General features: G+C 35.9%; 1 protein-coding gene across 8 annotated transcripts in view; it reads right to left on the bottom strand.

Annotated features, from left to right (window-relative positions):
• The window catches only part of COL12A1 (collagen type XII alpha 1 chain), a 96,549-nt gene that overhangs the window by 41,160 nt on the left and 41,694 nt on the right, over nucleotides 1-13,695 (bottom strand). For all 8 annotated transcript variants that reach the window (XM_068678157.1, XM_068678163.1, XM_068678156.1 and 5 more), the window contains 14 exons: nucleotides 13,248-13,387; nucleotides 12,163-12,292; nucleotides 10,920-11,065; nucleotides 10,522-10,651; nucleotides 9,575-9,714; nucleotides 8,924-9,053; nucleotides 7,290-7,429; nucleotides 7,053-7,185; nucleotides 6,918-6,944; nucleotides 6,465-6,607; nucleotides 3,468-3,597; nucleotides 2,438-2,577; nucleotides 1,027-1,156; nucleotides 386-528 (listed from right to left, as the gene is read on the bottom strand). In XM_068678157.1, the coding sequence (XP_068534258.1) occupies nucleotides 386-528; nucleotides 1,027-1,156; nucleotides 2,438-2,577; nucleotides 3,468-3,597; nucleotides 6,465-6,607; nucleotides 6,918-6,944; nucleotides 7,053-7,185; nucleotides 7,290-7,429; nucleotides 8,924-9,053; nucleotides 9,575-9,714; nucleotides 10,522-10,651; nucleotides 10,920-11,065; nucleotides 12,163-12,292; nucleotides 13,248-13,387 (1,802 nt within the window). The remainder of the gene's footprint in view (nucleotides 1-385; nucleotides 529-1,026; nucleotides 1,157-2,437; nucleotides 2,578-3,467; nucleotides 3,598-6,464; nucleotides 6,608-6,917; nucleotides 6,945-7,052; nucleotides 7,186-7,289; nucleotides 7,430-8,923; nucleotides 9,054-9,574; nucleotides 9,715-10,521; nucleotides 10,652-10,919; nucleotides 11,066-12,162; nucleotides 12,293-13,247; nucleotides 13,388-13,695) is intronic.

The following is a 13,695-nucleotide window of genomic DNA, read 5'->3' as shown; positions in this document are numbered from 1 at the left end:
ACTAATGATTTAGGGGAAAGAGATGATCCAGTGGTAATACCATATAAATTTGGCATCTGGTTTCAGAATTAAACATTTCCTAATAAATATTGCTTCCTTCTGACTTTATAAAATAAAGATTTTAACTCATCTTTACCTGCAGTAAAATAAAGAATACCCATTAATCAGCTTTAAGTGTGACAGTCTTACCTCTTTTTTTTTTTTCATTTCACCAAATTAAGCTTTTGTTTACAATATACTAAATTTCTATCGGTACAGTATTTTCAGCAGGGACAATTCTAGGCAGATGGTTGGCCTACATTTATTGTTATTGTTCTACACTCATTGAAGGAAGAAATATACTCCACACACTTTTAAGGAATTGTATAAAAACTAAATTACTTACAGATTCTGATGGCCTTGGGCCAGATAGTGAAGAGTAATTAATTCTGTATTGCTGTACTGGACCTGGAGCAGGTTCCCAACGGACATTCATGCTGTTTGGTGTGGGATTGTAAACTTGAATGTTTCTCGGTGTTCCTCTCTCCACTAGGTCAAGGATAATTAAAATTAAGTTTACAAGGCTGCTTACGTAAGTTCTAGTTCTACTTGAATTTTCAACAGTGCTCAAAATAAGTTGAGAAATACTTTTGCCCAAAATAAACACATGATTTGTGTTACCCTAATGTTATTTATTTACCCTTCTACGAAGCTAAGAATCTTAGTTATTAATCTTTAAATGCATCCCTGCCAGGCAGCAGGGCAGCTACTGGCACTAGAATTGAAATTTTACTATTGTGTGTAAGTAAACAATAAGCTAGCTTCACAATATAACAGCTGAACTTGCCTGAGATAAATGAACTGAAAGTCTCCAAAGAAAAATAAGTTACAGAGCTACAACCATAAACGTGCAGGTAAAGTTTTAGCTTGGGGGAAAAAAAAAACTCTATAATTGATATAAATGAATTAGAAGGCTTCAATTTCTAATGATTTGAGTCACTAAACAAAAATCCCAATGTATTATTTAAAAGTACTGTTTTTACTTACAAGTTCTTCCAGTGTCAGACGTACGTCCACCATCCCCTTCTGGAAAAACTGGAACCACAGTTACAGTATAAGGTGTGTTGGGCTCAAGAGTTCTCAGGATGACATAGTTTGTATTTCCAGGTACTGTGGTCTACAAATTTAAAAAGAAATACAGAGGCATAATATTTACATGAAAATGCAAGAAGTTCAGCTTTTTGCATCTTTGCTAGTGTTGATATTTATTTTAGATTATATGCAAGATTACTACCCCACAAGGGTGCTGCACTTAACATAGGCAGGCCTATTAACATCAACCTAGATCTGATTTAACCCAAGAGAATTTCAATATTTGTTTTTTTTTTGTTTTTTTTTTTTTTCTGAATATAGCAGTAATCTCACAATCCAGAATGGCAGATTGCAATTTCCCCTCCTTTAACAATCACCTTGTCCACCATATCTCATTTCTAGACTGGATGTAATAAAATCTACATGATGGAAGAAAGCTGTTGATACTTGAGGTAAGAAAGTTCACTTTATCTTCTAGAATTGGCTTTCAGGAAGATTCTATCTTGGACAATGGTTATTAAGTCCTATGCTCTCCTGTACAGTCACTTATAGCTGACTTTCACTTTTGATCCAGTTCTACTATTATCAGTAAAGTGAATCTACAGTGATCTTTTTAATGGCTACTATTTAGCAGCTGGAGAGTCATTAAATCACTTTCAAAATCAGCATTACATAACACTACAACATGCTAATGACAACAAGTAATGAGCACCTCATGTTGTAAGTAAAATTCCACAGCATTTTAGGAATACTTTTTTCAGTAGCTCTGGGGATGCTATTGAAATAGGAGTAATTCATGTAGTCCTTATTTCACTGGCACATTAACTTGCGCAGATGTGGAAAATGAAACAGAAGTGGGAAAGAATAAAATTTTCCCAATCTGCAACAAGTGTGATCGAATCCTATTTTCAAGATTGTTTTAGCTCATTAGTAATTAAGTAATTTTAGAAGATTAGAATCCACCCATGTGGATTTTTCTGCTTTCAAAAATATCATCCCAAATGACTGTCTACTGCCATATGACTTCTTAATAGTAAAAATGGGTAGAAATAACATCTGACTTTACAGCCTTTTGTACACCCTGAAATCAGCTTTATGCTCACACACACTGCCCTAAGAATAAACAAACAAATGATGTGTGTGATATTAAATCTCCATGCTAAGGTCAAATACATAAAATGAAATATCAGTATTAGAGTTGAGAATAACTGATTTTCATGGAGGTGTTCTGCATTTGCTCCAGAGTGGATACAAACTGAAAAAGCCATGGTGTAGACAGACAAGACAGCAGTCAGTCCACAGCATTCCTCTCACTACCACCATGGGCTGCAATTTATTGGATAGTAAGATCCACAGAAGGATTTACCATTTCTTCTGCACCCCCAGCTGTAGGCCCATAAAATACTTTGTACTGACGAGGATTTCCTTCTGCATGATCCCATCGAACATTCAGAGTACTGGTGGTTGGGTCATAAACTAGCACGTTCTTCACAGTAGTGAGAGGTTCTGAAACAGATCAATGAGCTGTCAGAAATGTGGTGCCACATTCTCTTACCCTGTGCTATCTGATTACGCTCATGCAACATATTATTAGAAAGTTTTTTTAAAAACAGGTTTAATAGTTCGTGTCAAACATTACTTGTATTCAACAATCAGAACACATCAGACCCGCCCAACAGCATAAGGAATGCTAAACATGGTAAAAAAATATCTGAACATTATTTCAAAATTATACCATGAGTTCATTAGGATTGTTCTCCTCATTTCTCTCCAAGCACATTGCTATGTTTGACCTTCCAAAGCAGGTTCAAAAATAAGTACAAATTAATTAATAAATCTATTAATAAATAGATAATTTAAATATGCAATTAATTAAGTAATTGAAAAAACAGGGAACTGTTTTTTATGCCTGAAGTGCCTCTGTTAGCAAATCACTCAGTGCTTTCCACAGAAGGACTAAAACAGTATTGTTAACATAAAATAGTACAATCTCAAGTTGCACTCTGTAAAGGCCAACCTCCAAATGGAAGGTGCTCACAAGAAGATAGTAAACTTACACCTAACAGCACACATATGAGAGTCACATGCCCTCAGATCCCTCATTTTGGTTAAATTGTGACATAAATGGGACAATTAAACAGATTAAAGTGAGGAAGAAGTTCAATGGTAGCATTAGGGTTTCAGCTTTCAGAAGTCTAAAACTAGTGGCCTAGGATTTCTCTTTAGGCAGTAGACTGATAGGCCATCCTAAATTAGTTTAGATACTTGAAATCCACCAAAGAACAAATAACAAATAGGCATGATGCATTTCACCATAGAAATATTTTCTCATCTAATCTGAAATGCAATACATCAAATTTGTTTCACACCTAACAAGACCACAAAAAGTTACTTACTGGTTCTGCCTCGTCCTGTCATTCGCCCCCCTTCACCATCTGCGTATATTGAGGACACAGTGATAGCGTACGGTGTGTCAGGCTGCAGCTTCTGTATCACTACACTGTTCTGCCGTCCACCTACCATCGTCTGCAGTAAAACAAAAGGAAAAGATTAAAGTGCTTTTCATGCTGCTGTTTTTATGCTTTCTGTAATAACAAACCATGTAATCATTTGATGCTGAGAGGAAAACACTATGGTATATCGTATTGTGCAATCTTCTTGGGATAGAAGCTGACAGTAGACATTGAATAATAATATTTTCATACATATTCATATTTATCTTTAAAATTTCAGAGAGAGTACAGCAACACAAAGCCAGTATTCTTTAAGACCTCCAAACTTGCATGTAACCACAATCACACATTGTCAGTTCTGTGCCAGAACAGCGCTGTTTCTCCACATTGCATCTGACTATATAATATTGAAATCATGAAAAAGTCTTTTATTCATTTTGACAGACTGTGAATTGTCCTTATTATGCTCCACTCTCAGGTAGAAGGCAAGCATGGAATAAATTACAATACCCTGCAGATCTCTAATATAACATTTTATTGACATTGTCAATCCTTGGCAGTTTATAACATGACACTTCTGTTTCTAATACATCCTTGTTAAGAGTCTAAAATCATTATACATCTTTCATTCCAATTTTTCTTTAATGTAGAATCACAGAATGGTTTGGGTTGGAAGGGACTTTAAAGATCATCTCATTCCACTCCCCTACCATGGGCAGGGACGCCATCCACCAGGCCAAGTTTCTCAAAGCCCCATCTGACCTGGCCTTAAACATTCCAGGGTTGGGGCACCCACAGCTTCTCTGGGCAACCAGTTCCAGTGTTCCAACCACCCTCTGAGTAAAAAATGTCTTCCTTACACCTAATCTAAATCCACACTCTTTTAGTTTAAACCATTACCCCTTGTCTTACACCCCCTGATGAAGAGTCCCTCCCTAGCTTTCGGCTCCCTTTAAATACTGGAAAGCTGCTATAAGGCCTCCCCACAGACTTTTATTTCTGGGCTAAACACCACCACCTTTCTTAGCCCTTCTTCCAGGACAGGTGCTCCAGTCCTCAGAGGGGGTATATATAATCCTGTTCCAACAATCTCCACCAAGGAAAAGATTTGCAGTGCATTGCACATAATATTCAGATCTCTGGCACCTGGGAATTTTGAGATTTTGTGTTTTTAATTGTGTGAAAAGTGCACTCGCTCTAGAGCATCTTTTTTGCTTTTAAGACTACCTACTTATTTTCAAAGCCTACTCAATTCATATGTGTATGTTGTCATAAGATCTTATGCTGATGAAGTGATAACAAGCAAGAATTTACTCATCTTCGTATTTCATTGAATAATTTTAATTTACAAGGAAACTTTTGATTTGTACTGAAGTGTCCAAAACACAGTTCAAACCATAAATGCTTTTAGCATCCTATTGTGGCTGCCTCCATAGTTTCATGTCTATTTGCCTTTCAAAATCTGTCCCTAAATGATCACAGTGGTCTCCACAGTTTGATGTGCGGTTTTTGCAGTGTAGTCTTCAAATCATCTGTGGTGGTCACTCCTGATGCCAAGGCCATGAGATGTCAGACCAGTATTAAAGAGAAATTAAGACCTTCTAGAAATTTCATTTTATAATTCAGTGGGACAGTCCTGGGGACCCAGCCACAGCAGTTTAATCAAATATCACAGTGACAAAAAAAGTAAGTAATTACTATCCTGTGACTGAGAATTATTTGCAGACATTAATATGTTGTGAACAGAGCATGCTTTCCTCAGAAAATGGAGTCTTCTCCAGCTCCCACTGCTGGGCTTTATCCAGTTGTGAATAATTATGTCCATTAAGATTAGTTAAGTCTATCCTTTGTCACTGCACAAATTTCCACAGAATGCCCATAGTTCTTTTTTTTTTTCACTCCAGTACAAGCAAAAAAAAATGAATTAACCTTGCTGCTGCTTCTTATTCTTTTAATGATTTCTCAACTAAAGTCATTCAACAATTCAATTACTTTAACTGAAATGCATGTTGTTCAGAAGAAAGTAGAAACGGGTGCATAAGTATCCAAAACATTCCTGGATATGCTTCTGAACATGGTGATCTCTGATTACAGGAACAAGCTAAACATGTGTGGTTTTCATCTGAGACTCTGAGTCATGTGTCACTAACCACAACAGCTTCCCACTGCAGAAGAGGGCATTTTTAAGTAGCACTTTTTTCTGATAAACAGGCTGACTGAATTAACATTCCCAAGTGGTGTTGCATGGACCATGGGCACTCATCACAATTCTTGCTAATGATTCAGGGAAAGTTGGCTGATCATACTGTAGTGGTTCTCCCTATCATTACAGCTGCTCAATCATATTAAATGACACTCAAATAACCTTAAACTCTTCCCTAGCACGTTTCCCATGGACCCATGTTTGCAGCTAAGACTTCTTGGGGGGTTATTCTGTCCCCAGCATAGTAAGAGAGGATACCATGCAATTCTCAACTGCCCACGGTATGTTCCAAGGCAAAGTGCCTCTAATAACGCACAAGACACAGTATGAAAACAAAACAAAACAAAACAAAACATGATGAACACTGGACTATGGAAGTGGTCATGGTAGTTCTTGACTGTTGAGATAACTATCTGTGTATCTGTAACTTGTATTCTCATGTGCTGCTTGATTTATTCCTCAACAGACTGTAACTATATTCTAGTTATATCTATAGACTATATGATTTTTTTAAAGGGCTGTATCCAGAGTTACTGGGTTATTTGCTCCCTAGAGAACGTTCTATCTCAGATCTGAAAGAAGAGAAAGAAAAAGGTAGGAATATATACTTACCTACTACAAATACGTCTTTACCTAAAAGGTGATTAATATGTAGTTGTGATTTGTAAATAAATTCTTCTAACACATTAATTTGCAGAACTACCTTATAATAACTACAGCAATTCAAAATTAGTTACCGACTGTTCAGGGCCATCTCCACTGATAGGCTGGTAAATGATCTTGTATCTCTGTACTCGACCACTGGCAGGGTCCCACTTTACAGTCAAACTGTGTGACGTTGCATTGTATACCTGAAGGTTTCGTGGGCCACTCTTTGGGGCTGAAAAAGGTAGTGAAGAATAAATATTTAATTCAAGCAAAAAGCAGGGACAAACACTTCATTCATACTTTTAGGACTGAATGAATGCCTGACCAAGAGCAGAATGTATTAAGAACAAGAAAACATAAACTGTAATGTTTGTAAAACAATAAACATGTGGTAATCTAGTGTTTAGTATTCTTCCAAATACACAATGCTGTTCATTAAATGATCTCAGCTTTTTAATGTCAACATTCTTCTCAGTTTAGAAAAAAAGAAGTAGCTATGAGTTTTCTTTAATAATAACATACCCGGAAATTCAGATTCTTACCTGGTGTAGTTATAGGTACCAAGGGTACTAGAAAAAAAAATAAAAATAGAAAGAGTGTTCAGTATTCTTGTACGTGTATGCTTTCTGATTTAACAAATATCAATAATAACATGCAGATACCCTGTAATTACTTACATGTTCGTTCACTGCCAATCAGGTCATCGCTTTCTGATTCATCAGGATAGATGGCAGTAACTGAGACTTCATACAATGTATCTGGATCCAGATTTTCAAAGACCAGACTGTTGTCATCCCCATTTAAGATGGTCTTGTGGGGAAATAATAAATAGATAGATAGATAAATAGATAGATAAATTTTAAAATATGCCCTCTGAGAGACTGCCCCCAAAATCTTATGGTGACTATTCTTACCTCCTGTTTTTCTGATCTTCCATAGGGTCCCCAGGTTATTCTATAGAGAGAGACATCTGGAGCTCCATGATCCCAAGTTCCTCTGAAACTATGTTTTGTTACATCTGTGATTCTGAGATTGACTGGTGCTGGCACAGGCTCTATAGTGAGAAAAGGAAACTATGTAACTACAAAATAAAGTTAAGCCAAGGAACTACTCAAACAAAGAATTTAGAAGATTATGTAGAAGATTCAGACCTTACTTACCATGCTTCAAATGACTACAGTAAAATACTGTGGTATAACTCAGCCCACCTACTCTAAGCAAATTGTCCTTTATAATCTCACATCAACAGGTCGTCACCTGATAAAACCACTCTAATGACCTCAGAAAAACTCACACACCTACTCACAACAAACAAAGTCCTAGCTCTTTCATTTTGGAGTTAGAAGAGGTAATTACAAACTCCCACATACAGACATTGAGGTCCTGCATGAGTTTCTTCCAGATCTTAAAATTCCTTATACAAACTAAGTAAGTCATGACTGAATTACAAGATTGTCTTAGGAAAAGTTCACTGAGGTTAACTGTAGGTTAAGAAGGCAAAATGTTATAGCTACTGGAAAGAAATTAGTAAAGAGGTAAAACCAAAGAATCAAATTAAAAGCAATTATTTTGGCTGATTTTTCCTCTTTCTCTTTACACATTCAGACAAAACCATAGCTACAAACCACAGGCTTACACAAAAACAAGCAAATCAACAACAACAACAAAAACTCAAAAATATTTTTCAAAACACCAGGCTTTAAAATGGGAAACTCGGAAAAAAAAAAAAAAAAAAGTGAGAGCATTTTTCTTTCTTTTCACTTCAGAGTGATTGTCAGTGATAAAGTAGTACTGCTCATTTCTATTGTAGCTCTTCATTTTAACTGTGTTCTTAACTGTGTTCTAAAGATTAGATCAGGATGATGGCTTCCCTGATGTCAGCTTTTTCTTTTCAGTTGGACATGTCTCTGTGGTGGTTTTACCGTGCTAGGCAGCTAAGCACCACAACCGCTCTCTCACTGCTGCAGGGAAAGTTAACATTCCAGCCAGAACCAGTACAGTCTCTTACATGGATATCTGCTCTTACACTCCATGCAATATGATTGTCTTATTCTGTTGTTATTACTGAAGAGTCACCTTTATGCTTCCCTGAATAACATCTCTAGAAGTACAGGAGGCTGATTTACCATTTCATGCTACAAAAACTCTCTGCTATCAGAAGAAAGATCACATCTCTTTAAGCCCCTACTATATGTCCCAGATTCTCACTTGCTTTCCTAGATGTCAATGAACTGTACAGACTTGCAAACCCTTTACTCTGCATTCTCTAATTCTACCCTTACATTCCTCCTTCAGCATCCTAATGTCAATAATTATGCTTCAGTTGCTGGTCTTTCCCCTCATTGCAGACTGCAGTTTCAGTGTTCGCTGCAGTAAAACACAACTCATCTGAGACTTCTGCGGGTTATATTGCAAATTATGCTACAAATGAAATATTTCTCAAACAGATGAAATTGTTTCCACCTTAACTCAACATGAGTATATTGCAACATACTCAAACAGAATGTAACATAAAAATATTAAAAGAAGGTTTGTTAGGAAAACTTACGAGTAACAGCTTCTGCAACTGCTGGTAGAGATTCCCCTTCATCATACACAGCAACAACTTTTATATTATACAGTCTTTGGGAGGAAAGGTCAGGAAGAGTGGTGCTGGTTTTGAGTCTGTCGATTTCCACCTAGGAAATGCATCAACAGAAAATACTCATTCAATTAGAAAAACACATTTAAACTTCAAAGAGTTATATTCATGTCCAGCAGTACAATTATGGAAAGTTTGCACCTAACTGTAAGGAAGACATCTCTAGCATTGCTTACCCATGAGCTGCCAGTAGACAGAGGGGCTAACATACCTTTATTCTGCAATCGTGTTCTCCTAATTCTAAAAGTTTGGCAAGGTAACACTTAAGCAGAGAGCAGAAATGGCTGTTTATCGAAGCATAGAATAATTCTCCAATCAGTTTGAGCTTTTTTTTTCCCTTTTCTTTAAGACGAGAAGAAGGAGGGAAAGAAAGGAAAAATACATCTCAAGTTTATTCAGCTTCCAAGACATCAGTACCCTTTCCTGACTGCAAATTCCAAGAACTGATGTTCTCTGTTCTTAATGCTGGCTTGCTATATTGTTTTTACTATTTATTTAATACGCTGGCTCCTCAAAACAAAACCATCAAGTACTTGCAAAAACATTCCTTTTGCTTACCTCCTTTATGTCAGTTTCATCGGCTACTTTGTATCTTAGGATGTATTTTCTAACCTTCCCTGGAGCAGGATCCCAGAGGACATTCATGCTGCTGTGAGTAACATCCCTAATTGTCAAGCCTCTTGGTCCAGGCAAAGGTACTGTAAAATAATGACAGTAGCAGGTGAAAATGCTATTCACAGCAGAGCCACAGGTCTCTCAGAAGTCATTAAGTATTTTCATATATTGCACTGAAATGGAGGCAATAATTTTACATGAAGTTCATTGCTCAGACCATTATCTGAGACAGCTTAAGAACATATTGTCCCAGCAATAAGCAAAACAGCTATAAACAAGTAGCTTCATATTTGTAAATTATGAGCACAATACAGAAGTAACAGAGCTTAAAAACGTAACTTTTCATGCACAGTCAAGGGCTTAGCATTTTTCAAGTACATAAGGATTACCATCTAGCCCAGAAACATTCCTCTGGCAGTAGGAAATGTTTAAGGAAAGATGTTTAAGGAAATGTAAGCTATGTTTAAGCCATGATTAGATCAATTTTTCCCTTTGTATGGCATGTTTCCTTCTCACCTAACTTTTCCAATTTTATTAATATTTGGGGGCCATTGCGTTTTCTGTATTTTAGAGAATGTCTGAATTTGAGAAGAAGGTTTCTAAATGTAAGCAAGATTGAGTCATTTTTAAAAACACTATAATACTATAACTTCCTTCATTACTGAAGGAAAAAAAAAAAATGTTCCTCTTTGGAGGAAAAAGTAGGTACCTTTTCATTGAAATTGCCTGTAAGGTCTTTTGGCAATGTGAGAGTGCTATAAAATGCATTAAATATGGACGAGATGGTCTTCTAAATAAAACAGAATATATAAAAACTGTTGCATTAAATAAAATGAAAGTTAAATTCTGCTGAAGCAATAACAACAAAGCAAAAACCAAGATGTACATACATGTCACTTCCTGGGAGGTGAGTGGGTCACTGATGATATCACCAAACAATACATGAGCTGTTAAAGTGTACTCAGTATTGGGGATGAGGTCTACTAGCTGAACCTCATTCACTGATGGCCCAACACGCATCTGTACAAGAAAAATAACACACCATGTTTAAAAACTAAAGAATGCAAAGGCAGAAGAGCAAGCAATGATTTAACTTCAAGGGAATTTTGTTTATGAGATTCACAGTATATTTACAGCTTCCTGACTGATGTCATTGTATACAATATCCCAGTAATCACTGCACTTTGAGTGCTACATATCAGCCTCTTTGGTTATTGTGATATATCAAGAAAATCTGTTTTTCTGATTATTTTGGTAGAGTACAAGAGGTGAAGACAAATTCTCTTACCTCTTTCTCTGTGGCTGGGACTGTGGCATTCACTGGTTCGTATGTTAACAAGTAACCTGTAGCTCCATTGACAGGTTCCCATCTCACTCGCATAGAAGTTGATCCAATGTCATAAACATACAGGTTTCTAACTGAAGACATTGGCACTGTCATATAAAAAAATATATTATTTTTTTTTCACCTTTTTCACTTTTCATATTTCACATCACAGACAGTGATCATCACATTATAGTGACATATCACTATAGTGATAGTACATCACAGAAAATTATGCTCTTGGTGTATTGGGGTACATTACAGGCAGTAAAAAAGTCATCTACAAGTAGCAGTATTTTAAATGGTGCTAAATTTAAGAATGAAGTAATTGTCATCACATTTCGAATATGCTAAAGATTTGCTATATGCACAGCTAAAAAACTATCTTACAAGTCTGCAGTGGAACACTTGAATATTCTAAAAAGCAATATTAACTCACATGAATGATCTAATATAAAACAGTACATGACTACTTTGAGATCTGCGCTTCTAAAAAGATTTTATATACTTTCTTTTTCTATATTTCTCAAGATATCGAATAAACATCAAAAATTATCACAGACTTTATAAAAATTATGTAGCTTCTTTAGGGATTTATGACAAGCCCAATGCAAAACTATGACAGAATTGAAATGAGACATTAGCATTCAATATCCTTGAACAGGCAGGAAAGTCACCCTATGTTGCATTCAGCACCAATCCACCTAAATCAATGCTGTAGACAGCTGACAGTAAAAACATAATGGCTGCGTCGCATAAAAGTGATTTTACTGTGTTGAACATACTTTTAATTAATCTGATAAAATCAGAATGAATTTCACATAGTATTCTGTCTGCTAATAGAAGGAATTAATTATCTAATCTGGAAATGAAGGACTACAGGTTTCTATCTGATCAAATTTCTAGAATTTATAAACTCTGCCTTGTAATTCATTGCTATTGCTCTAGTCTAAGAAGGTGTGTACACACATGCTTTATAAGCTCGGAATGAAGTTGGAACAAACACTTTTTCCACACTGCAATTTGTCTTTGCTACAGCTTTCTGGACAAGATCTCAACAACCAGGGTAACACAATACAATTTGATCATTGAAATTAAAAATTTTGTCTCCTCTAAAAAGAAAGCCCACAGTGCTAAAAGTTCTTTTGAACAGTTCTCCTCATAACAAATTGCTTCTTATGTTATTCGCATGACAATTCTAACTTACAGGTTGTTTCACTGCCGATTAGAGGTTCGCTGCTTTCATCTTCTACCACTGAAAACACGTTAACAACATATTCTGTTTCAGGTTTCAGATCTTTCAGAACTGTTGTAGTTTCCATCCTACTTACATAAAACTACATAAAAGAGAAGGAATGTTAACAACTGTATAACAAATACATTTGTAAACCTGTCTCTAAGAGAAAAATAATTCCTTGTGAAACTCTTCAGAAATCAATGGTTTGGAACTGAAAATCACTATAGTGTTAATCTTCTACATATTTTATCTTACAGGATAACATTATTTTTGCAAAGTAAGCTAAAGCTTGCTCAAGCAGACTTGTTTTCAACAGGACTGGGTATAGCTAGCACCCTGCTTTCACACATGATGTAAATTTTTACATTATTCAGCAATGTAAAGAAAATGCCATCACAATGTTACCACCTGGAAAAAGATTTCAAGCATCCAGGATAATCCAGATTGTTACAGCACATGCCACTAGCAACACCTCGCAGAATAGCAATGCCAGCAAGCAGTCAAGCTGTAAAGTCCATGTGCACCGGAATGATTGCTCCAACCCAAATCAGAAGTCAAATCCTGAGGTCATGTTTTACTAAGATTAAGCTCACCATAAGTCAAATTTGAGTTAAGATTTAAAAGCTACATTCAGAGATGGTACATTCAGAGTTCACTCTATCTTTTTTTTTTTTTCTTTTAAAAAGAAAATGTATTAAAAGGACAGTGAGCTTACTTGTGAGTATGCTCAGAAAAATTCTACTACAGACTTATTTAAACTGATATAGGATAATGGAATACGAACGGAAAGGAATTACTGGAAATATCAGTAAACATTTTTAATAAATACATTTTACTCCAGGATTAATAATTTTAAAACAACCAAAGCCATCTTTATGCTCCTATTTCTTTGTAGTTTTGTTTAGCATTTATTGAAATTCTCGACCTTGGAAGCCTTTTTTATTTTCGTTATACTGTACAGACAATAATGAGCAAAATCTTTAGAACGATGTTAGTGTAATGTGGAATTCCAATATTATTGTGGCCAATCTCAGAGATAAACATTCAGTACTAACCTGTTGAGGGGGACCTCCAGTGGTAGGGTAATATTCAACTCTGTATCTATCAACACTCTCAGGAGGTGGACTCCATCTCAGACGGAAAGAACGGGGTGTCACTTCTGAAATAACTAGGTTAGAGGGAGGTGGCAAATCACCTACAAGTGGAAAAAAGTTAAAAATATATTAATTTATCTTTTGTCATCAGGAATTAACAAAATGAAAATGTCAGATATTGACAATTGAAAACAAACTAGAACAAGACAAAAAATACTTTAGGAAAAAAAAAAAAAGACAAAAGACAAAAAAAAAAAAAGACTCCAGTGTTTTCTTGGAGTACCATCAGCTACCATTACTGTTTTTCCATGCCAGGCTTTGCTTTTGAGCTGTCAGACATTAATACTTAAAACGGTAGGGTTGCTATAATTTTCTTTATTGAATGAGAATCATCAAAGAACCTGCCACA

The sequence above is a fragment of the Anas acuta genome, chromosome 3 (assembly GCF_963932015.1).
Source record: "Anas acuta chromosome 3, bAnaAcu1.1, whole genome shotgun sequence".
Taxonomy (NCBI): domain Eukaryota; kingdom Metazoa; phylum Chordata; class Aves; order Anseriformes; family Anatidae; genus Anas; species Anas acuta.
This window is presented reverse-complemented; position numbering and strand designations above follow the sequence as displayed.